At 52.8% G+C, this 23,307-nt stretch overlaps 1 protein-coding gene across 3 annotated transcripts in view; it reads left to right on the forward strand.

Moving 5' to 3' along the window:
* Positions 1–16,950, forward strand: part of SCNN1B (sodium channel epithelial 1 beta subunit) — an 84,695-nt gene extending 67,745 nt beyond the window's left edge. For all 3 annotated transcript variants that reach the window (XM_010358212.2, XM_030925679.1, XM_010358211.2), the window contains 9 exons: positions 2,601–2,704; positions 6,003–6,166; positions 6,467–6,574; positions 10,742–10,859; positions 12,160–12,235; positions 12,324–12,381; positions 13,837–13,898; positions 15,738–15,813; positions 16,065–16,950. In XM_010358212.2, the coding sequence (XP_010356514.2) occupies positions 2,601–2,704; positions 6,003–6,166; positions 6,467–6,574; positions 10,742–10,859; positions 12,160–12,235; positions 12,324–12,381; positions 13,837–13,898; positions 15,738–15,813; positions 16,065–16,445 (1,147 nt within the window). In that variant the 3' untranslated portion in view covers positions 16,446–16,950. The remainder of the gene's footprint in view (positions 1–2,600; positions 2,705–6,002; positions 6,167–6,466; positions 6,575–10,741; positions 10,860–12,159; positions 12,236–12,323; positions 12,382–13,836; positions 13,899–15,737; positions 15,814–16,064) is intronic.
* The last annotated feature ends 6,357 nt before the right edge of the window (positions 16,951–23,307 follow it).

Genomic DNA, 23,307 nt, shown 5'->3' on the forward strand with positions numbered 1-23,307 from the left:
AGGAAACGAAAAAAGAAAGACAGATCAGAAGGCAAGAGTCAGCGACCCGACCCAAGAAAGAAATACCAAATACAAGAGAAAAAGAAATAGGAAAATCACATCTTGGAAGGAGAGGGGGGTTGACAGGATTCCACTCTCTGTCTTCAGCCACACTGGAAGTTACAAAAGGCAGCCCTGTCTTGTTTTGCTCGGTGTCCTTAGCCCAGCACCCACCTCAACAAACATTTATTGGGTGGAAAAATGTGGTTTCTTCCTGCTTCCCCTTGCACCACGGAGGAAACCCAAGCTCAGAGGTTGAGTAAGCAGCTGAAATCTGTTGACAGTGGCAGAGCTTGGGGCAGCCCCCATATCCCATTTCACAGCCTGCCCTGTACCCAAGTCATTCTGCAAGGCCACCGGCTGAGACAAAAGATACAGGAAATGGCTTTCTTATCTGAAAACGTGGGAAAATAACACCTGCCCTCGTGGGGTTATTTTGAGAATTAAATGAGATCATCATGTACACAGAAAGATTCAGCACAGGCCTGGTCCATAAAAGTCACTCAGTGAAAGTTTGCTCTGGAGTATAAGGCTTCAAAGACAATACTGCATGGCAGGTGACGTTTTGTGTGTGTGTGTTATTTGATGTACTTACTCTCATTCCTTCCGGTTTTTATTTTTAATTTTTTACAACTTATTGTTTTTCGATACAGGGTCTCACTCTGTTGCCCAGGCTGGAGTGCAGTGGTGCAATCACAGCTCACTACAGCCTCAAACTCCCCAGGCTCAGGTGATCCTCCCACATCAGCCTCCCAAGTACCAAGTAGCTGGGACTACAGACACTCGCCACTACACCTGGCTTTTTTTTTTTTTTTTTTTAAGAGACAGGGTCTCAATTCGTTGGCCAGGCTGGTCTCGAACTCCTTGGCTCAGTTGGGCGCAGTGGCTCATGCCTGTAATCGCAGCACTTTGGGAAGCCAAGGTGGGTGGATCACCTGAGGTCAGGAGTTCAAGAGCAGCCTGGCCAACATGATGAAACCCCGTCTGTACTAAAAATACACAAATTAGGCCGGGCGCGGTGACTCAAGCCTGTAATCCCAGCACTTTGGGAGGCCGAGACGGGCAGATCACGAGGTCAGGAGATTGAGACCATCCTGGCTAACCCGGTGAAACCCCGTCTCTACTGTAGTCCCAGGTACTCGGGAGGCTGAGGCAAGAGAATGGCGTAAACCCGGGAGGCGGAGCTTGCAGTGAGCTGAGATCCGGCCACTGCACTCCAGCCTGGGCGACAGAGCCAGACTCCATCTCAAAAAAAAAAAAAAAAAAAAAATACACAAATTAGCCAGGCGTGGTGGCAGGTGCCTGTAATCCCAGCAACCAGGAGGCTGAGGCAGGAGAATCGCTGAGATTCTCCTCAGCCTGGAGTGAGATCACACCACTGCACTCCAGCCTGGGCAACATACTGAGACTCTGTCTCAAAACAAACAAACAAACAAAAAAACTCCTGGGCTCGAACGATCCTCCCACTTTGGCCTCCCAAAGTGCTGGAATTACAGGCATAAGCCACGGTTCCCAACCTCCTCTTGTTTTTAATAAATAAAAAAAGAACAATATAAAAACATCAAGAGATATTTTTTAAAGCTGCTTACTTTGGAGACTTGAGAACATGCACGTTGACCGAACAGGGTTTGATGAACTCCAGCACACCCGTCAACAGAAAAGGCAAGGAGGAATCCTCCCCTGAACCTTCTGGTGGGCCCAGGTGTTCCTCGGCTTGTGTCTGAAGCCCCTGCCTCAGTCTTCAGTGACCCTTCTCCTCTGTATCTGTCTCTCTTCTGTGTCTCTCAAGGACACTTGTCATTGAATTTCGGGCCCACCTGGATAATCCAAGATGACCTCATCTGGAGATCCTTAGTCACATCTGCAAGAACCCTTTTTCCAAATAAGGTCACACTCGCAGGTTCTGAGGGTGAGGACATGGATGTGCCTCTTTTGGGGTGTATGTGAGACAGATGAAAACATCTAAGAAAGCTCTTTTTCTTTTGTTGTTGTTGTTGTTGTTGCTGTTTTGTTTTTGTTTTTGTTTTTTAGAGACAGGGTCTCACTCTGTCACCCAGGCTGGAGTGCAGTGGTGCACTCCAGCCTCGAACTCCTGGACTCAAGCAATCCTCCCACCTCAGCCTCCCAAGTAACTGGGACTACAGGCATGCACCACCACACCTGGCTAATTTCTGTATTTTTTGTAGAGATGAGGGTCTACACCATGTTGCCCAGCCTCGTCTCAAACTCCTGGCCTCAAGCGATCCTCCCACCTCGGCCTTCCAAAGTGCTGGGATTACAGGCGTGAGCCACCATGCTCAGCCAGAAAGTTCTTTTTCATAACTCATAGCTAAACCAGAGAGCCTGAGCCCCAACTCCAGAGAAATTCCCTTCCCCTGCTTTCCCAAGGGAGCCTGGGAATCCCCTCTCTGGTTTTTGCAAGAGGATGGACAGAATGACCTGTTGCTCACCTCTCCCTTTCGGAGCCCCTCCAAGGAGGAAATGAAGGGTGGAAAGCAGACAGTCGGGGAAGGCATTGTCTGTGGTGGAACCTGCCCTGCAGCTGATGCTGTTTCTTTTAGGAATTTCACGTCCATCTTCTACCCTCACTATGGCAACTGTTACATCTTCAACTGGGGCATGACAGAGAAGGCACTTCCTTCGGCCAACCCTGGAACTGAATTCGGTGAGTTTTGGTTTATCCTGGGCCAGAGCCAAGAGGCTTTAACCACCCCTACGATGTGGGACTGAAAGACCATCAGCTGTTGCAGGGTGGGCCTGAGCGGGGACCGATGCCGGCATCAAGCGGAGTGACCACTACTGAGGCTCTGCTGTGTGCCAGGGGAGGCCAGGCCAGGCGCTTCCTGAGCCATTCCCTCCCACAATGCTCAGAATCCCTGGGTAGCAACTGGTGTTCCCATTTTGCTGATGAGCAAAGTGAGGATTTGGAAGCAGCACAGCTTCGTGGTCAAGAGCTGAAGCTTCGGCCAGTCATGGTGGCTCATGCCTGTAATCCCAATGCTTTGGGAGGCCGAGGTGGGAGGATTGCTTAAGCCCAGGAGTTCGAGACCAGCCTGGTTGCAACAAGGTGAAACCTCATCTCTTAAAAAAAGTCCAAAAATTAGCGAGGCATGATGGCATGTACCTGTAGTCCCAGCTACTCAGGAGGCTGTGGCAGGAAGATCGCTTGAGCTGGGGAGGTCAAGGCAGCAGTGAGCCATGATCGCACCACTGCAGCTCCACCATTTATTTGCAGGGTGTTCCTGAGCTCCAGAGCAACCTTCTCAAAGCCTTAGTCTCCCTATTCATAGCTTAGTATATAGTAGCAGAGCAGAGCATTTAGTATAGTAAATCCAATCTACCTTGTGAGCCATTATGATGAGTAAATAGTATATGCCTTGTGAGTCATTACGATGCAATGTGGTAAATTATTTCAACTGCCTAGGAAGTAGGAAATGCTCCATGTAGGCTGAGTATTCTGAGCAGTTTTTAAACAACTTGTCCAGGATCATGCAATTAATACATGGACCAAAAGACATTGCGTGTTCTTACCTGTAAGTGGGAGCTAAATAATGTGCACAGGTGGACACAGAGTGTAGAAGGATGGACATCGGAGACTTAGAGCATGGGAGGGTAGGAGGCAGGTGAGGGGCAAGAAATTAATGAGTACAGTATATAGGATTCCAGTGAAGGTTACACTAAAAGCCTAGACTTCACCACTGTACGATAACTCTATGTAACAAAAGTGTGCTTGTACCACTCACATTTATACAAATTAGAAAAAGAGAAGAAACACATAACACTTAGTCTCTTAGTCTCTCTGCCCCTCTGGTGTACAGTTTTGGTTTTTTGTTTGTTTGTTTGTGACAGGGTCTCGCTCTGTCACCCAAGCTGGGGTGCAACGGCATGGTCACGGCTCACTGCAGCCTCGACCTCCTGGTCTCAGGTGATCCTCCCTCCTCAGCCTCCTGAGGAGCTAGGACTGCAGGTGGCTAATTTTTTGTAGAGATGAGGTTTCCTCCTGTTGTCCAGGCTGGTTTTTAACTCCTGGGCTCAAGCAATCTGCCCTCCTTGGCCTCCCAAAGTACTGGGATTACAGATGTGATCCACCGTGCCCGGCTGTACAATTCTTAAAGAAAGAGACACACAGAAGCTGAAGGAATCCGTGGAAGTGAGGAAATGGGGCATGGTGGATGACAGATCTCCCTCCCTCGGGGCTCAGTTGTTGCATGGACCCCTAGAGAAGGGCTGGCAGACTCAGGCTGGCTGTGGTTTTTGGGCTTGTGCGCCAGGCACAGGTGGGAGCGGATCCCTCCTCCCATCTCTCAGGTTCTGATCTCTGCAGCCACCAAGAGGCAGGCTGTCATTCAGCGACCATCAGGGGCCAAGAGTGGGGTAGGTGAGCTGAGTGCCTTTCACTTAGTCCCCGTGCTGCTGAAAGCACTGTCACAGAGGTGCCAGTCAACTTACTTCCAGAGGCAGATGGTTATAGTCAGGCAGCCAGCTGCTGTGTACACCCAGCAAAAGCACTTCCTCACTGGAAGACCTCAGACAAGTCCTTTCATTTCTCTGTGCCTCCATTTCTCCATCTGTAAAGTGGGGACAATACTAGTACTTCCATCATGTGGCCCTTGTGAGCATCCAAGGAACTCATGTTTATTTTATTTTATTTTTGGAGATGGAGTCTCGCTCACGCTCAGGCTGGAGTGCAGTGGTGCGATCTTGGCTCACTGCAACCTCCGCCTCCCGGGTTCAAGCGATTCTCCTGCCTCAGCCTCCCAAGTGACTGGGATTACAGGCATGCGCCACAATGTCCAGTTAATTTTTGTATTTTTTTTCTCTGTTTTGTTAGGGAGTTTTGCTCTGTCGTCCCGGCTGAAGTGCAGTGGTGCAATCTCAGTTCACTACAACTTCTGTCTCCCAGGTTCAAGCAATTCTCCTGCCTCAGCCTCCCAAGTAGCTGAGATTACAGGAGCCTGCCACCATGCCTTGCTAATTTTTGTATTTTTAGTAGAGACGGGGTTTCACAATGTTAGTCAGGCTGGTCTTGAACTCCTGACCTCAAGTGATCTGCCTGCTTCAGCCTCCCGAAGTGCTGGGATTACAGGTGTGAGCCACCGTGCCCAGCCAAGGAGCTCATGTTTAATAAAGCCCTTAGCACAGCACCCAGCAGGCAGCAAATACTCAACTAGCCCTTATTGTCCTAACCAGACAGACTCAGCTCCACAGAGCTCAGGACTGTGGTGCATGGGAGACTGGGTCCAGTCCCTTCCCTTGATTAACAGTCGAGTGGGGAAGGAAGACAGACAATAAAAGAAGAATCACACAAATGAGGCAGGAAGGAAAGTTCCGGGGCTAAGGAGAGCATACAACCAAGACCCTGACACCTCGTCTGAGGCATCAGGGAAGGTTTCTGGAGGAAGTGATGCTGGTTGAGATCTGAAGGAAGAGCATGTGTTTCTAGGGGGAAGGGAAGGGGCAGAGACAGCATTCCAGAGCGAGGGAATAGCACTCCAGATTGAGGAACAGCATTCCAGGTGAGAGAACAGCATTCCAGAGCAAGAAACAGCACTCCAGGTGAGGGAACAGCACTCCAGAGTGAGGGAACAGCATTTGCAAAGGCACAGCAGGAGGAAGGCATGCAGAAGCTCGGAGGCATTGAACAGCGACAGTGAGGGCACCTGTGATGCGGGTGGGCCATGGCCATGCTGTGCTTCCTAGATCTACCTCCTGATCAGAAAAGAGATCATGGGGAGGCAAGAGACACCCAGGGAGGAGGCTACGTCAGAGCCTGCATTGGAGATGATGGGGGCTTTGCAGAAGGCAAGCAATATTTGAGTACTGAGTTTTTGCAAAATGGAGCCAGCCTCCTTGGCGGTCCCTGGAGGTCCCCTGGCTGGAGGGAGCTTGGAGAAGTGGGTAGTGGGGTCTCCTTTCTGCCTCAGGAACAAGTTCAGGCAGCCCTCACCTCACCCTCCCCACAGGCCTGAAGTTGATCCTGGACATAGGCCAGGAAGACTACGTCCCCTTCCTCACATCCACGGCCGGGGTCAGGCTGATGCTTCACGAGCAGAGGTCATACCCCTTCATCAGAGATGAGGGCATCTATGCCATGTCGGGGACAGAGACATCCATCGGGGTACTCGTGGTATGTCTGGAGCCCAAGGGCAGTCCTAGAGGGTCTGAGGGTGGGGGCCCACCTGTCCAGGGCCAACTTCCCTTGGCCTGGGAGGAGGGGATCCGGGCCCCCCAGCCCTGGCCTGCCTTCCTTTTGGCTGGAACCCCCGCAGGGTGGCCAAGCTTTAGGGGAAGGTGAGCCCTCTGGCGCCCCCTCTGGCACCTGCAGGGGTCCACAGCCCTCTATCCCCGCATACTTGATGGAAGGCAGGTGCAGAAAGGGTTTCCTGGAGAGACCAGGGCCCCCCTCAAGCAACCCCTCTAAACCCAGGACAAGCTTCAGCGCATGGGGGAGCCCTACAGCCCATGCACCGTGAATGGCTCCGAGGTCCCCGTCCAAAACTTCTACAGTGACTACAACACGACCTACTCCATCCAGGTGGGAAGGCGGCACACGCCTCATGCCCCGGGGCCCCTGTCCGGGTTTATGGGGTGGAGGCCTCAGTTCTCCAGGAGAACTGGCTGGCTCTGCTGGGCTTTTGTAGGTGGCCATGGGGCACCCCTGGGCCTGTAGGACCAGTCACCTTCCTGGGCTCTCTCACCAGGGCCTAGGGCTGGCCGCTTCTCATCCCCACTTGAGCAGGTGTGCCCTTGGGGATGTCCAGGGGAATATAGGGATCTTACTCTGGGGTTTCCCAAGATGAAAACAAAAAATAGCAGCTAACACCATCAAGCTTTCATTGTGTGTGAAATGCTGTGCTAAGGGCTGGAACACATTCCATCATCATTTAGTCCTTCAACCCCCTCCCCCCATGAATCCATAATATACTAATGACAGCAACATTTATTGATAAACTAATAATAGCAGGCTTACCATGTGTTAGGTAGTCACTGTTGTAAGTAATTTACATATATTACATCATTTAACTTTCACTACAACCCTAAGATGTAGATGCTATTATCATTGCCATTCTAGGAATGAGGAAATTGGGATTGACAGACCCCAGTTCAAATACATCATCAATTTACCTAAGAAGTCCCCCCCACTTTTTTTTTTCTTAAGACGGAGTCTCGCTCTGTCACCCAGGCTGGAGTGCAGTGGCATGATCTCAGCTCACTGCAACCTCCGCCTCAGGTTCAAGCAATTCTCTGCCTCAGCCTCCCGAGAAGCTGGGATTACAGGCACCCGCTGCCACACCGGCTAATTTTTCTGTATTTTTAGTAGTGATGGGGTTTCACCAAGTTGGCCAGCTGGTCTTGAACTCCTGACCTCATGATCCACCTGCCTTGGCCTCCCAAAGTCCTGGGATAACAGGCGTGAGCCACCATGCCCAGTCTTTATTATTATTTTTTTTAAAGAGATTGCCAGGCATGCTGGCTCACGCCTATAATCCCAGCACTTTGGGAGGCCAAAGCAGGTGGATCACACTTGAGGTCAGGAGTTCAAGACCGGCCTGGCCAACATGGTAAAACCCTGTCTCTACTAAAAAAGACAAAAAAAAAAAAAAAAAAAATTTTAGCCAGGCGTGGTGGCACGCGACTGTAGTCCCAGCTACGCAGGGGGCTGAGGCAAGAGAATTGCTTGAACCTGGGAGGTGGAGGTTGCAGTGAGCTGAGATCATGCCACTGCACTCCAGCCTGAGTGACAGAGCGAGACCCTTGTCTCAAAAAATAAAATAATAAAAAAGAGAGACAGGGTCTTGCTCTGTCACCCAGACTGAAGTGCAGCGGTGCCATCATAGTTCACTGCAGCCTTGAACTCTTGGATTCAAGTGATCCTCCTGCCTTAGCCTCCCTAGTAGCCAGGACCACAGGCATGAGCTACTGTGCCTGGCTAATTTCTTAACTTTTAAAATTTTTTGCAGAGACAGAGTCTTGCTATGTTGCCCAGGTTAGTCTCGAACTCCTGGGCTCAAGCAATCCTCCCACTCTGGCCTCCCAAAGTGCTGGGATTATAGGCATGAGCCACTGCACCCACTGGAAGTCCCTCTTTGTATCTGCCCTCAATCCTCTTTGCTGTAGCTGGCGGCGTCCTTCTTGTCCTGATCTTGTCCTGATCTCTAGAGTTAACCCAGACCTGCCCCTAGTCCTGGCCCCCTTGGAGAGGGCAGATTGAATCCTTGCAAAGGTGACAAAAATGACCACTCGCTGATACTTCCTCTCCAGCCCAGTCTGCGTTGGCAGATCAGTGCACTGAGGCATAACAAGAGGGCAGCCCAATGCCTGCCTCAGTGTCTGGGTGCCCGAGCATGGCATGGTTTGCCCTTTCCCTGTAGTCACAGGAAATGACCCTCCTGGTGCCCACCTGCCCACCCATTGCTTGGCTGGTTTGGCCACCTCACGTCTGGAGGGACTTCTGCCCATTATGGAGAACTCTAGCCATCATCTGAGCCTCTGGAGGGACAGACAGACAGACAGGGCAGTACAGGGAGGTGGGAAACATGGAGAAGAAGGCGCCAGCCCCAGAAACTTCATTCCAGGAAAACTGTGCCTCTCGTTTCTTCTGGTGTGGTAGCCACCCAGGCCAGAAAACTTAGCCAAGAGCCAGGCCCTGATCAGGAGCTCTGCCCATCCCCATGGCCACCCCAACCAGGAGCTGGCTTGAGCCCACCCCAGCCTCCATCACAGGGCCTGAGAAGGATTCCCGCTTTCCAGATGAGACAGAGAGGTCTACAAGAATATAAGACAGCTTGGTGGGGCATGGTGATGCACACCTGTAGTCCCAGCTACTCAGAGGCTGAGGCGGGAGGATCGCTTGAGCCCAGGAGTTTGAGGATGCAGAGAGTTATGATCACGCCACTGCACTCCAGCCTGGGCGACAGAGTGAGACCCTGTCTCAGGAAAAATACAAAAAAAAAAAAAAAAGGCCAGGCGCGGTGGCTCAAGCCTGTAATCCCAGCACTTTGGGAGGCCGAGACGGGCGGATCACAAGGTCAGAAGATCAAGACCATCCTGGCTAACTCGGTGAAACCCCGTCTCTACTAAAAAATACAAAAAACTAGCCGGGCAAGGTGGCAGGCGCCTGTAGTCCCAGCTACTCGGGAGGCTGAGGTAGGAGAATGGCGTAAACCCGGGAGGCAGAGCTTGCAGTGGGCTGAGATCTGGCCACTGCATTCCAGCCTGGGCGACAGAGCGAGACTCCGTCTCAAAAAAAAAAAAAAAAAAAAAAAAAGTAAAAAAGAGGCCAGGCACAGTGGCTCATGCCTGTAATCCCAACACTTTGGGATGTCAAGGTGGGTGGATCCCCTGAGGTCAGGAGTTTGAGATCAGCCTGGCCAACATAGTGAAAGCTGATCTCTACTAAAAATACAAAAATTAGCCAGGTGTGATGGCATGTGCCTGTAATCCCAGCTACTCAGGAGGCTGGGGCAGGAGAATCACTTGAACCCTGGAGGTTGAGGTTGCAGTGAGCCGAGATCATGCCACAGCACTCCAGCCTGAGCAACAGAGCAAGACTCTATCTCAAAAAAAAAAAGAATGTAAAACACTTACTGGAAACCCAGCTCTGGCTCCTCCTGGCCATGCCATTTAATCTGCCATCCAGCCCTGATTTCCTGCCCTTAGGAAACCACAGACTCGTTAGGGGCAATAGAAAGGCAGCACATAGGGACCTCAGACAGAGACGCAGGAGGAGTAGAAGAGGACTCAGGGGCGCAGGTGTGGAGGGCGGGGCCGAGTGGAGAGAGGTAGGGAGGAGCTGGCCAGGGCTGTATCCAGGAGCCCAGGGTAGTCAGGACCTAAGAAACTGGATAGGCAATGAAACACCAAGAACCGCTGCCTCCATCCGTGCAGCACTTCCTGAGAACCTGATGTGGCCCTGAATCCTCCCTCCCAACCTCAGGAGACAGGTGTCTTCAGCACCCTGTTTCACCTATGAGTAAACCGAGCCCCAGAGGGTCATGACTCGCCCTAGGACACATAGCTGGTCTCCGAGTGGACTGAAACCAGGTCAGAATGACCTGAAAGCCCAGTATGTTGGGGCCGAGTGAGTTGAGACTCATCACATCCAGCCTCCCGGAGGCTGCCCGGGAGCCCTCTTCTTCCTCGCCCCACCAGGAGACATTCTGCAGACCAGTGGGCTGCTCACTTCCTCTGTCATTGACTGTGCGTCAGGACGCTCAGAGATCATCCTTCTCCTGGCTTTCCCTGGGCATTTCCCTCTGGGAGGAAGGAACGCAGAGCCAGCCTGCCTGGCTTCCTCGGCGGCCTGTCAGGGTGCATCTGTGTCAAGTGCTTGGACGGAGGCTGGCATCCTCATAATGAGAGCTCTCTGAGCATTGGCTTTATTATTAGGAGCAAGCTGCTCTTCCCCATGGTGAAGGGTGAGGACCCCAGCTCTGAATGGTGAGACCTGGGATACTGGGGTCTGGCCTAGGTCCCTCTGCGGGGTCCAGGGACGTGCTGGGAAGCCCAAAAACGTCCAGGACTGTGGGGTCTGTAGCTGTAGCCAGTCATCTCAGCACAGCTTCTCAGCCCTGGAGCACCTCCGCCAGCTCCCCTAGCTCCCTTAACCTGGGCATTACTTCTCTGGACACCCCGGTGCTGGGATGGGGACATCACTGACCGTGCCTGTGTTCTCACCTTATGAACCCCCTACCCCCCACAGGCCTGTCTTCGCTCCTGCTTCCAAGACCACATGATCCATAGCTGCAAGTGTGGGCACTACCTCTACCCACTGCCCCGTGGGGAGAAATACTGCAACAACCGGGACTTCCCGGACTGGGGTGAGTGGAGACACAGGGGGATCGGCACAGCCAGCTGGGGCCACAGAGGCTCTGACCATAGAGGAGGGGGCAGAGCTCAGTGCCCTCAGCAGAGTCCAGAGATGTGCCCAGGGTGGCTCCTCCGCAGTCTGAGGTCCCTCCTACAATTCCTTCCCAGGCTTCCTTTCTGCAGGAACCCAGCCGTCTCTCTGCTCCTCAATTTCATGAAGCGTGGGCTTGAAACACATAGGCATAGGGTGCATGTGTCCTTGTGGGCCTGTGTCTGTGTGCCACACTAATGCTTGCACATGCGCAACCCTAGGCATGTGGCTGCTGGCGAGTGTGTGCCTGCACTCATGTTTTCAAGTGCACATGTGCAAAGGCATTTCCATGCTTGCGTCCAAATGCACAGGAGCCGTTCATGACTACAGTGGGTTGCTGTGTGTAGGTTTATGCACAGGCACAAATCACTTCCAGGGTCTGCATTTGTGCACTCTGGCTTTAGTGCACTCTGTGTGTGTGTGTGTGTGTGTGTGTGTGTGTGTGTGCACGTGCATGTATGGATAAGGCCATGCGTCCCTCTTCAGCATGTGTGTTCATGTCTATGTGGGTTCACTGGGTCTCTCTGCAAGGCACTGGGTGGGAGGGGAGAGTGAGGAAGCCATTAGCATGATGGTGGCCTCCGAGGACTTGAAACCTGGAGTCACAGCGGGAAGAAGAGCCCTGCGGGGCTCACAACCAATTGGAGCTGGGGCCTGGGAACCCTGGCGGTCTGGAGTCCAACCACCGATGAATGTTGTCAGCAGGGTGCAGTGGCTCATGCTTGTAATCCCAACACTTTGGGAGGCTGCAGCAAGATGATCAGTTGAGGCCAGGAGTTCGAGACCAGCCTGGCCAACATGGCAAAACCCCGTCTCTAAAAAAAAAGAAAAAAAAAAAAAGTAAAAGAGAGAATAAAAAGAATGCTGTCAGCAGGAGACTTACCACTTACAACCAACACAAACTAAACGGGAAAAACGTTATTCCTTCCAGTCACCCACCCTTTGTTCATGACTCCATAACCCCGTCCCCCAGGCAGGGATGGGGATGGCTGGCAAAAAGAAAGCTGCTCTGACCCCCCCTGAGCTGGGACCCAGGCCAGACTGGGGTGCAATGGCTGGAGGTCAGGAGCTGGGTAGGGAGTGGTGATTTTTCGTGACACCTCCTCCCACCACCTAACCACAGGGCCAGGAGAGCAGAGGGGCCCGCCAGAGGCTCAGCAGGGGACAGGGGCTAGAAAGCCCCCTCAGACCTCTTGGCCGCCTCTCTGTCTCCTGCGCAGCCCATTGCTACTCAGATCTGCAGATGAGCGTGGCGCAGAGAGAGACCTGCATTGGCATGTGCAAGGAGTCCTGCAAGTGAGTGCGGGTGGGCGGGCACAGCAGCAGGCGGGCATGGAGGGGCATCACTGGCAGGGACCGCAACAGGCCTGACCTTCTCTTTCAGTGACACCCAGTACAAGATGACTATCTCCATGGCTGACTGGCCTTCTGAGGCCTCTGAGGTGAGACAGTTGGGGGCCAAGCTCCTGGCCCTCAGCTTTGGGCTGGGGACAAGTCTGGGCATAAGATGTGGGCTATTTGGAAATTTGGAGGGGGTGCCTTTTTCCCTCCCTCCTTCTCTCTTTCCCTCCTTCCTTCTTTGTCTGCTGTATTTCTTCCTTCCATCTTCATTCCTTCTGTGACGTAAGGAAGGCAGCAAAGGAAGGACGAATCAATGAGAGTGAGCCAAGGAAGGAAGGAATGATTCATCCCTTCTTCCTTCCTTCTTCCTTCCTTCCTTCCTTCCTTCTCCTTCCCTTCTTCCTTCCTTCCTTTCTCCCTCCCTTCTCCCTTCCTTCTTTCCTTCCTTCCTTTCTTCCTTCCTTCTCATTTCCTTCCTTCCTTCTGTCCTTCCTTCCTTCCTTTCTTCCTTCCTTCTTTCCTTCCTTCCTTCTCCCTCCCTCCTTCCCTGTTTCCTTCGTTCCTTCATTCCTTCGTTCCTTCCTCTTTTCTTCCTTCCTTCCTTTCTTCCTGGCTCCCTTTCTTCCTCCCTCCCTGCTTCCTTCTTTCCTTCCTTCCTTCTTTCCTTCCACCAATATTCTCCCAGGCAGTGTGCTATGTACACAACACAGAATTAGACAGACATAATCCTTTTAATAGGAGAGGGCCAAGATCACAAACAGAAATAAAATCATTTCAAAGTGTGATTATGGCTGTGAAATAAACAAACAGGTGATGGGAGAGAGTAACTGGGGGAAACTACTTTATTTTTGTATTTTTACTTTATTTTTTATTTTTGGAGACAGGGGCTTGCTCTGTCACCCAGGCTGGAGTGCAGTGGTATGATCACAGCTCACTGAAGCCTCGAACTCCTGGGCTTAAGTGATCCTCCTGCCTCAGCTGTGGTCCTCAGCTGGGACCACAGGCACATGCCACCAGGCCTGGCTAATTGTTAAACTTTTTGTAGAGATGGAGTCTCGCTATGTTGCCCAGGCTGGTCTTGAACTCCTGGCCTTAGGCAATCCTCCCACATCAGCCCTCCCAAAATGCTGGGATTATAGGCATGAGCCACCATGCCCAACCTCTGGGAAAGCACGTTAGGTAGAGTGGTCAAGGAAGGCCTCTCTAAAAAGGTGACATTGGAGCTGACACCTGGAGGCAGAGGCTGAGTCAACAGGGCAGAGCTGAGGAGGATTCCAGGCAGAGTGAGCAGGAAGCTTGAGAACCAGAGGTGGGGAAGAGCCGGGCAGGGTGGCCAGGCCCGCCGGGGAAGAGTCTGGAGACCCGAGTCCCTTCTCCCCCAGAACAGCAGCCACAGTTTCCACTACAACCTTCCTCCTGCTCCCCATCCAAACTGTGATTCCCCCGGGGGCCTTGGGAAGGGACAGGGCTGTGGTCTACCTCCCCCAGGGAGCAGGGCCATGACTGGGAGGGATGCTGCAGATGGCAACTTTTGCAGCCGCCTTCTTGGGTTCCAGGACTGGATTTTCCACGTCTTGTCTCAGGAGCGGGACCAAAGCACCAATATCACCCTGAGCAGGTGAGCCTGAGCGTGGGCGGGGCTGGGGAAGACAGGGAAGGGGGTCCAGAAACTCGGGGCAGGAGTTTGGACACAGGACAGCTCCTCAGACACCTTCTCACATGGGTCAGACCCAGGAGCAAGTCTCCAGGAGGAGGCACTAGGAGTGAGAGAGAGGAAAGGCAGCCACGGGGACTCTGAGTCTACGAGCTGCTAAGGAGGAGCCTGTGTTTCCCTCTGTCACTGTTCACCCAGCCATCCAATCATCCTCCATCCTCCACCCACACACCCAGCATCCTCCACCCATTCATCCTCCATCATCCACCCATGCACCAAGCCATCCTCCACCCATTCATCCTCCATTCTCTCACCCACGCACCCAGCCATCCTCCACCCATTCATCCTCCATCATCCACCCACGCACCCAGCCATCCTCCACCCATTCAGCCTCCATCATCCACCCACACACCCAGCATCCTCCACCCATTCATCCCTCCATCATCCACCCTTCCATTCTCCCTCCCACACACCCAGCCATCCTCCAGCCATTCATCTTCCATCATCCACCCACACACTCAGCCATCCTCCACCCATTCATCCTCCATTCTCCCACCCACACTCAGCCATCCTCCATCCATCATCCTCCATCATTCATCCTTCCATTCTCCTACCCACATACTCAGCCATCCTCCATCCATTCATCCTCCATCATCCATCCTTCCATTTACCCACCCACGCACCCAGTCATCCTCCATCTGTTCATCCTCCATCATCCACCCTTCCATTCGCCCAGCCATACACCCAGCCTTCCTCCATCCGTTCATCCTCCATCATCCCCCTTTCCATTCTCCCACACACGCACCCAGCCATCCTCCATCCATTCATCCTCCATCATCCACCCATGCACCCAACCATCCTCCACCCATTTATCCTCCATCATCGACCCCTCCATTCTCCCACCCACGCATCCAGCCATCCTCCATTTATTCATGGATCTCTCCATCCACTCAACACAAACATTAGTTGAGCACAAGAAAGACACACAGTCCAAGCTAGCAGGAGTTAAGGAGAGGAGGGTCTGGACAAGCCCCCTACTCTAGGAGTACAGCAGGGAAGGAGCCTCAGTCTGCCTGAGAGATAAGGGAGGTCTGCGTAGGGAGGTGGCTTTGAGTGAACTCTCCAAGGAGGAGTAAGTGCTGTTCAAATAAGAAGAGGCACCAATGTCCAGGCAGAAGGCAAAGCTTGGAAGCCTGGAGGCACAAGATAGCACAGCCTTTCTGAGGACCATCACGTGGGAGGGGAAGCCCACACAGCCACCCCTTTCTGTCCCAGGTGCAGTGAAGGTGCTCATGGCTCAGTGAAGAGCCCTGTGCAGAGTCACTGCGTATAGCCCGGGCTACTCTGAGGGTACAAAGTGGGGAGCTCAGAGCAGATCTTTGGGGCTGTCCCAGGCCAGAGTGTCCTGTAGGGAACTGGTAGGCAAGGGGTGAAGGAAGGGGGCCATAGGATGGGTGCTGGGTGGAGATGCCCAGAGGGGCTGGGAAGGGCTGCACTTGCAGTTCTTGCTTGGACTTCACCACTCATGGGGGCATGCATGAGAGAAGCTCAGGATAGAGGAGGGGGCTGGGGCGGTCATTCCTTGGCTGCCTTCCTGTGTGCATGTTCACGTGTGCATGTGTGCATGGGTGTGTGGGTGCACGTGGGTGCATACATGTGTGTGCATACATGTGGGTGTGTGTGCATACATGTGGGTGTGTGTGCACATGCATGTGTGTGTATGTGTCTATGTACACGTGTGTGTCTGTCTGTCTGTCTGGAAGGGGATACATTAGTCCTGGCCCTTCTCGCTGCCTCCTGCAGGAAGGGAATTGTCAAGCTCAACATCTACTTCCAAGAATTTAACTATCGCACCATTGAAGAATCAGCAGCCAATAACGTGAGTTATTGTGGGCTCCTGATACCCCAGCACTGCCCTGCCCTGACCCCTGCACCCTGAGGGTGGGAGAAGGGCTCTGAGCCCTATGGAGGGATTAGGAGATCCCCAAAGCAGTCCCAAGTTATTCCCCTGGGCCAAGATGGTCACCACCTCCCGTTCCCACCCAAGAATCACCTCCCAGGAACCTGTGAGTCTGGGCTAGAGGCAAGAATGTGTGGCCTGAGCCCACCCCAGCTCCCTGTTCCCCACAGCTCGTCTGGCTGCTCTCGAATCTGGGTGGCCAGTTTGGCTTCTGGATGGGGGGCTCTGTGCTGTGCCTCATCGAGTTTGGGGAGATCATCATCGACTTTGTGTGGATCACCATCATCAATCTGGTGGCCTTGGCCAAGAGCCTACGGCAACGGCGAGCCCAAGCCAGCTACTCTGGCCCACCGCCCACGGTTGCTGAGCTGGTGGAGGCCCACACCAACTTTGGCTTCCAGCCTGACACGGCCCCCCGCAGCCCCAACACCGGGCCCTACCCCAATGAGCAGGCCCTGCCCATCCCGGGCACCCCGCCCCCCAACTACGACTCCCTGCGTCTGCAGCCACTGGACGTCATCGAGTCTGACAGTGAAGGTGATGCCATCTAACCCTGCCCCTGCCCACCCCAGGCGGCTCGAACTCACTGAGCAGCCGAGACTGTTGCCCGAGGCCTCACTCTATGGTGCCCTCTCCAAAGGGTCGAGAGGGTAGCTCTCCAGGCCAGAGCTTGTGTCCTTCAACAGACAGGCCAGCAGCAACTGGCCCGTTCCTGGCCAAGGGCTCCGTAGGATCACGGTGCTGGTACAGGATGCAGGAATTAATTGTATCTTCACCTGGTTCCTACTGTCGTCCCTCCCTGTCCTGATCCTGGTCCTGGCCAGGCCCTGGAGGCCCCTCAGAACACCTTCTCCTGGTGGCAGGCCACCTCCCTCCCAGTGCCAGTCTCCGTCCACCCCAGAGAGGAACAGGCAGGCGGGCCATGTGGTCTTCTCCTTCCTGGCCTTGGCTGGCCTCTGGGGCAGGGGTGGTGGAGAGATGGAAGGGCATCAGGTATGGGGACCCTGCCAGGTGGCACCTAATTTACTCTAGAAAATAAACACAGAAAACACTGAGTCCAGCTGTGTTCTTCGTTTGACTGGGCAGCCGGGGTGCCCTGATGGCAGAAGGGCATCCATAATGGCTTGAGAGAGACCAAAATTGGTTTAAGGGAAAGGGTCTCAAGCCCCTCCTTCTGCTGCCAGCTCCCAGGCCAACACTCATTAGTCCCTGCCTGGGTCGTGTGCCCATCTCTGACCCAGTCAGTGTGGCCAGCTAGATAAGCTGCTCTGATTGGTCACACCTGAATTCCTCTGCCCAGACCTGAAGCCAGTTTGGCCCCCAGGAGAATCACATGGTCCAAGGGTGGCGGGGGCACAGTTCCCAGGGTTGCCAGATAACAATCAGGCTGCTTGGTTGAATTTGAATTTCAGATATACAAACTGAATTTTTATTATTATTTTTTTGAGACGGAGTCTCGCTCTCGTCGCCCAGGCTGGAGTACAGTGGCGCGATCTCGGTTCACTGCAACCTCTGCCTCCTGGGTTCAAGTGATTCTCATGCCTCAGCCTCCCGAGTAGTTGGAATTACAGGTGCGTGCCACCATGCCCAGCTAATTTTTGTATTTTTAATAGACAGGGGGTTTCACCATGTTGGCCAGGCTGGTCTCAAACTCCTGACCTCAGATGATCCACCCACCTCAGCCTCTCGAAGTGCTGGGATTACAGGCGTGAGCCACCGACCCCGGCTGAAAAACTGATTTTTTAGTATATGTACATCCATACAATACTGGAGACACATACAAATAAATCATTTGTTTTTGTTGAGCATTTTATACATATATATTTTTATAGAGATGGGGTGTCGTGGTGGCACAGGGTCGCCCAGGTGGGAGTGCAATGGCATGATCATAGCTCATTGTAGCCTCAAACTCCTAGGCTCAAGCCATCCTCCCACTTCAGCCTCCCAAGCAGCTGGAATTACAGGTGTGCCCTACCATGCCTGGCTAATTTTTTTAAATTAAATTTTAATTTTAATTTTTTTCATTCTGTATTTTTAATTGCCAAATACAGTCCCCCAGAATCTTAAGGTCCCCAAAGAGAGATCAGGGAGCTGTCACCAAAGAAGAGTATGGTCTGGCAGGTGCACACCCAGCACTGCAGCACCCTGCTATCACCTACAGGGCCCCTGGTGATGAAGGAGAGGCTGGCTTAACGCCTGAGCCTCTGAGGGCCCAGCCTTTCTGGCCTAGGTCACCTGCGTCCCTTGGTCTGGAAGGTAAACAAGCTGGCCTCCCATCAAGTGCTCAGGATGGCACCTATTGGAAGAAGGAGGTGCCACAGAGTCGGTGCCACCTCAGTCAAAGGCAACGTTGCTAGGGGCTGAGGAGGGAGGGCTGAGTAGGAAACCGGGTTTCCCAGCCTGGGGCCTGGCTAGTCCGCAGGCTGGGCCCACCACTCTTGGTGGTTACCACCCTCACTACTGTGATTACTGCTTTTATTACTAGCAGTAGTAGTTGTGGCCACACTCACTGTTACCATTTGTTGTTATTAAACAAGGACTACATTGGATCAAGTACTTATCATATGCCAGGCACCATGCCAAGAACTTTTTAAATCTTATTTCATTCTCATAACCACTGAGAAATAGTACAATAGCATCCCATTGCACAGGTAAGTAGACTGAGGCTTAAGAGGTGAAGTAAGGTACTCAAGGTTTGTAAGTGACAAAGCCGAGACCCCAGCCTCACCCTTTGGGTGCCAATGGTCATAACAATACCAGTCCCTTACAGGAGCCCAGAGCTTTCGTATCTATTCTTTCATTTGAAGCTATGGGGCATTATTATGTAGCCCGCGTGGCAGCTCTTCAGTCACATGTCAATTTGAACAGGTTTAAGCTACAAAGGGAATTCATCAGCTCTTGTAGTAAAAGGGTTTCAGGCATGGCCGTATGCAGGGGCTCGCCCAGAGTTTTGCTGGGCGAGTTTTGCTGGAGTTTTGCTTTTGTTGCCCAGGCTGGCATGCAGTGGCACGATCTCAGCTCACTGCAACCTCTGCGTCCTGGATTCAAGCGATTCTCCTGCCTCAGCTTCCCGAGTAGCTGAGATTACAGCTGCCCACCACCATGCCTGGCTAATTTTTATGTTTTAGTAGAGACGGGATTTCACTATGTTGGCCAGGCTGGTCTCGAACTCCTGACCCCAGGTGATCCACCCACCTCAGCCTCCCAAAGTGCTAGGATTACAGGCGTGAGCTACCATGCCCAACCTAAGGTTTCTTTTTTTCTTGTTTTGAGACAGGGTCTCACTCGGTTGCCCGGGCTGCGGTGCAGTGGCACGATCACGGCTCACTGCAGTCTGAACCTCCCGGGCTCAAGCAATCCTCCCACCTCAGCCTCCCTGAGTAGCTGGGACTACAGGCATGCACCACCATGCCCGGCTAATTTTTGTATTTTTTGAAGAGACAGGGTCTTCCCATGTAGTCCAGGCTGGTCTTGAACTCCCGGTTCACGTGATCCACCAGCCTCGGCCTCCCCAAGTGCTGAGATTACAGGCATGAGCCACCACGCCTGGCCCTATCAGGTGATTCTATGCTGCTGTCCTTCTTAGAAAGGTTTCCTCCCTGTGCTGTTCTTTCTGAATATCTCTTTACACCTGCAGTTGCAGCTCTGTCCCCTCAGCACAGCAACTCCAGGGGGAAGAAGGCTCTTCCTGCACATTTTCCCAGCAATAGCCCCAGGAATGAGGCTCATTTGGACCCGCCCAGGGCCCACGATCATCCTGAACAGGTCACGGCAACAGGGAATGGATGGAGATACTGCCTGGCCGGCCCTGAGTGAATCTATGGAGGGTGGCCCTTTACAGACACCTGTGAGAGGTCCTGTTCGGAGACATTTTGGAGCTGCCTGTAGATTGTGAGGTCAGGACCAGGCTGAGGGTGAGCATCAGTTTGCCATCCCTGCTGTCAGGGGACCATGAGGGCCAGGCCGTGGTGCAATGGCCTCATGGCTAAAAGCGGGCTCCAAGTCATTCCCCTGCCCTCTGGATCTAGCGGAGAGAAATGCTGTCCTGCTCCTACTCTGAGATTCCTTTTTTACGGCTGGAAACAGGCTGTGGAGACCAAATTGGCCAGAAAACAGCATTCTGGAAATCCTAACTCTACCCTAAAAGGGAAGGTGGGTTACAGATGCCAGAAGACTATGAAATTAACACTGTGGGCTGGGTGCAGTGGCCCATGCCTGTAATCCCAGCACTTTGGGAGGCTGAGGTGGGCGAATCACTAGGCGTCAGGAGTTCAAGACCAGTCTGGCCAACATGGTGAAATCCCATCTCTACTAAAATACAAAAATTAGCCAGACATGGTGGCGCATGCCTGTAATCCCAGCTACTCGGGAGGCTGAGGCAGGAGAATCGCTTGAACCTGGGAGGCAGAGGTTGCAGTGAGCCAAGATCACGGCAATGCACTCCAGCCTGGGCCACAAAGTAAGACTCTGTCTCCGAAAAAAAAAAAAAAAAAGAAGGAAATTAACATTGTGTACATGTGGCCACCACCACTGCATTTCAGTGGCTCTTCAAATAACCCTGAGTTCGGTACCATTTTGACTCCCAGTTTTCAGATTAGGAAATGAGGCTCGAAGAGGTGAGGTGACTTTTCCAAGGTCACACAGCAGCGGGGAGGTGACGAAGCGTTGAATCAAGCCCAAGCCTGTCCCACTCCACAGCCTAGTAGCTCTCATGAGCCCAGCACAAAGCTCACCACAAAGCTTCCACTTCCACTTTCGAGCAGCACGTGTCACCTTCCAGGTTTCTGGCTCTCGCTTCTTCGAGGCAATAGCCAGGCTCAAACCTGCCAGGAACAGCCTGTGATCCACCACATGAGAAACCAAAATATTTTTCTTCATGTGGGTTTGAAGCAGATGCTGTCGGGGCCAGCCAAACTGGTTCCGAGGATGTGAGGATGGCATGTGTGGGAAGCTCTGTGAGGACAGAGCCGGTGGGACACTGGCCCTGGCAGCCCAGCGGAGCTAGTTCAAGAGTGGCCTTGGAGGCTGGCCGCAGTGGCTTATGCCTGTAACCCCAGCACTTTGGGAGGCCAAGGCAGGCAGGTCACCTGAGGTCAGGAGTTCAAGACCAGCTTGGCCAACACGATGAAACCCTGTCTCTACTAAAAATACAAAAATTAGCCAGACATGGTGGCATGTGCCTGTAATCCCAGCTACTTGGGGGAACTGAGGCACGACAATCACTTGAACCCAGGAGGCGGAAGTTGCAGTGAGCTGACATCACCCCACTGCACTCCAGCCTGGGCGATAGAACAAGACTCCAACTCAAAAAAAAAAGAACGGCCTTGGGCATGACAGGGTCACTCCAGAGGGCTGGCCTGGGTGACCTGCCTGCCCGCTGGGATGACGTGTCCTGCCGCGTGCCCACCGTGTCCCACAGGAGGAAGGCTGCCTGGCAGCCAGGCAGGAGTACAGGTACCATGGTCACCAGGCTCACTCTGAACTCCAGCCCTGCCACATGGTAGTTGAGTGGCTCTAGGAAAGTCCTTAAACCTCGCCATACTGCGGATAAGACCCCCTGCCTCCCAAGGCTAGAATGAGGTCTGTTTATTTATATATCGATTGACTGACACAGGGTCTCACTGTCACCCAGGCTGGAGGGCAGTGTTGAGATCATAGTTCATTGCAACCTCCAATTCCTGGGCTCTAGTGAGCCTCCTGTCTCACCCTCTTGAGTAGCTGGGACTACAGGTGCCCACCACCAAGCCCAGATAATTTTTAAAAATTTTTTGTAGAGATGAGTCTTGCTCTGTCACCCAGGCTGGAGTGTAGTGGTGCGATCTTGGCTCACTGTAGCCTCAAACTCCTAAGCACAAGCGATCCTCCCACCTCACCCTCCCAAGTAGCTGAAACCACAGGTGCACACCACCACAGGCTGTTGATTTTTTTTTTTTTTTTTGTAGAGACAGGGTCTCACTATGTTAGCCAGACTGGTCTCAAACTCGTGGCCCCAAGCGATCCTCCCGCCTCAGCCTCCCAAAGCTCTAGGATTACAGGCGTGAACCATCATGCCCAGTCTGTGGTGAGGTTTAAGTGAGACACCCCAGAGAGAGGCAGAGCTCAGCCCAGCTCCTGAGACCCAGGCAGGGCTCGATTCCAATGACAGCCCCTGTGACAGACACCACTGCCATCCCCTTTCTTTCTTGTTAACAGAAACCCAATCAAGGCAGCCAATAAGCCCAGCTCAGGCTATAAGTCCTGATTGGTCTAAGCCAGTGTTTCTCAACTGGAGAAAGTTTCTGGAGACATTTTTGGCTTCACAACTAGGAAAATATTACTGGCACCTAGTGGGTCAGGAAATGTAAACGGCCTGTAATGCACAGAACAGCATCAAACACACAGCTGTCCAGCCCAAAACGTCAATAGCCAAGGCTGAGAAATGCTGGTGGAAGCCAGCCTGGGCTTTCCCGCCTCCTTTGTAGCAGGGACGCCTCATGACTGAGAAATGGCCAGTGAGGGCTAGGAGAAGGTTGGCCAGGGCTTCCAGGGAAGCTGCCACTTGCCTGATAGAAGGGCCAGAATTGCTGCTCTACCATCTCTGCTCTCTTCCCTGAATGCAGACGCAGCACCTGCAGTTGCAAGAGTCACCTTCCACAATGAGGCCTCCAGCACGTGGGGCAAAGTTTCAAATCACAGAAAGGCTGGCCTTGGGCCTGACTCCAACCAGCCACTACATCAGTGCCTGTAGCCACCACCTCTTTTGTTTTTTGAGATGGAGTCTCACTCCGTCACACAGGCTGGAGTGCTGTGGTGCGATCTGGGTTCACTGCAACCTCTGCCTCCTGGGTTCAAGCAATTCTCCTGCCTCAGCCTCCCGAGTAGCTGGAATTGCAGGCATGCACCACCGTGCCCAGCTAATTTTTGTATTTTTAGTAGAGACAGGGTTTTGCCATGTTGGCCAGGCTGGTCTCCAACTCCTGACCTCAGGCGATCCACCTGCCTCAGCCTCCCAAAGTGCTGGAATTACAGGCGTGAGCCACCGTGCCCAGCCACTTTTTACTTCTTGTTATCAAGAAAAATTAATTTAAGTCACTCAACTTACGTTATTCCACTACTTATAACCAAATATAATCTTAACAGATAGATGCTATTAATGAAAAACGCTAAAGTTCATACACCATACATTTTAAAAAAGAAAAACTGTGGGCCAGGCACAGTGGCTCACGCCTGTAATCCTAGCACTTTGGGAGGCCAAGGCAGGAGAATCACTTGGGCCTAGGAGTTCGAGACCACCCTGGGCAACAAAACAAGATCCCGTTCCTACAAAAAATGTTTTTAAAAATTAGCCAGGTATGGTGGTCCCCATCTGCAGTCCCAGCTACTTAACGGGCTGAGGCAGGGGAATCGCTTGAGCTCAAGCATTTGAGGCTGCAG

The sequence above is a fragment of the Rhinopithecus roxellana genome, chromosome 20, assembly GCF_007565055.1.
Source record: "Rhinopithecus roxellana isolate Shanxi Qingling chromosome 20, ASM756505v1, whole genome shotgun sequence".
Lineage (NCBI taxonomy): Eukaryota > Metazoa > Chordata > Mammalia > Primates > Cercopithecidae > Rhinopithecus > Rhinopithecus roxellana.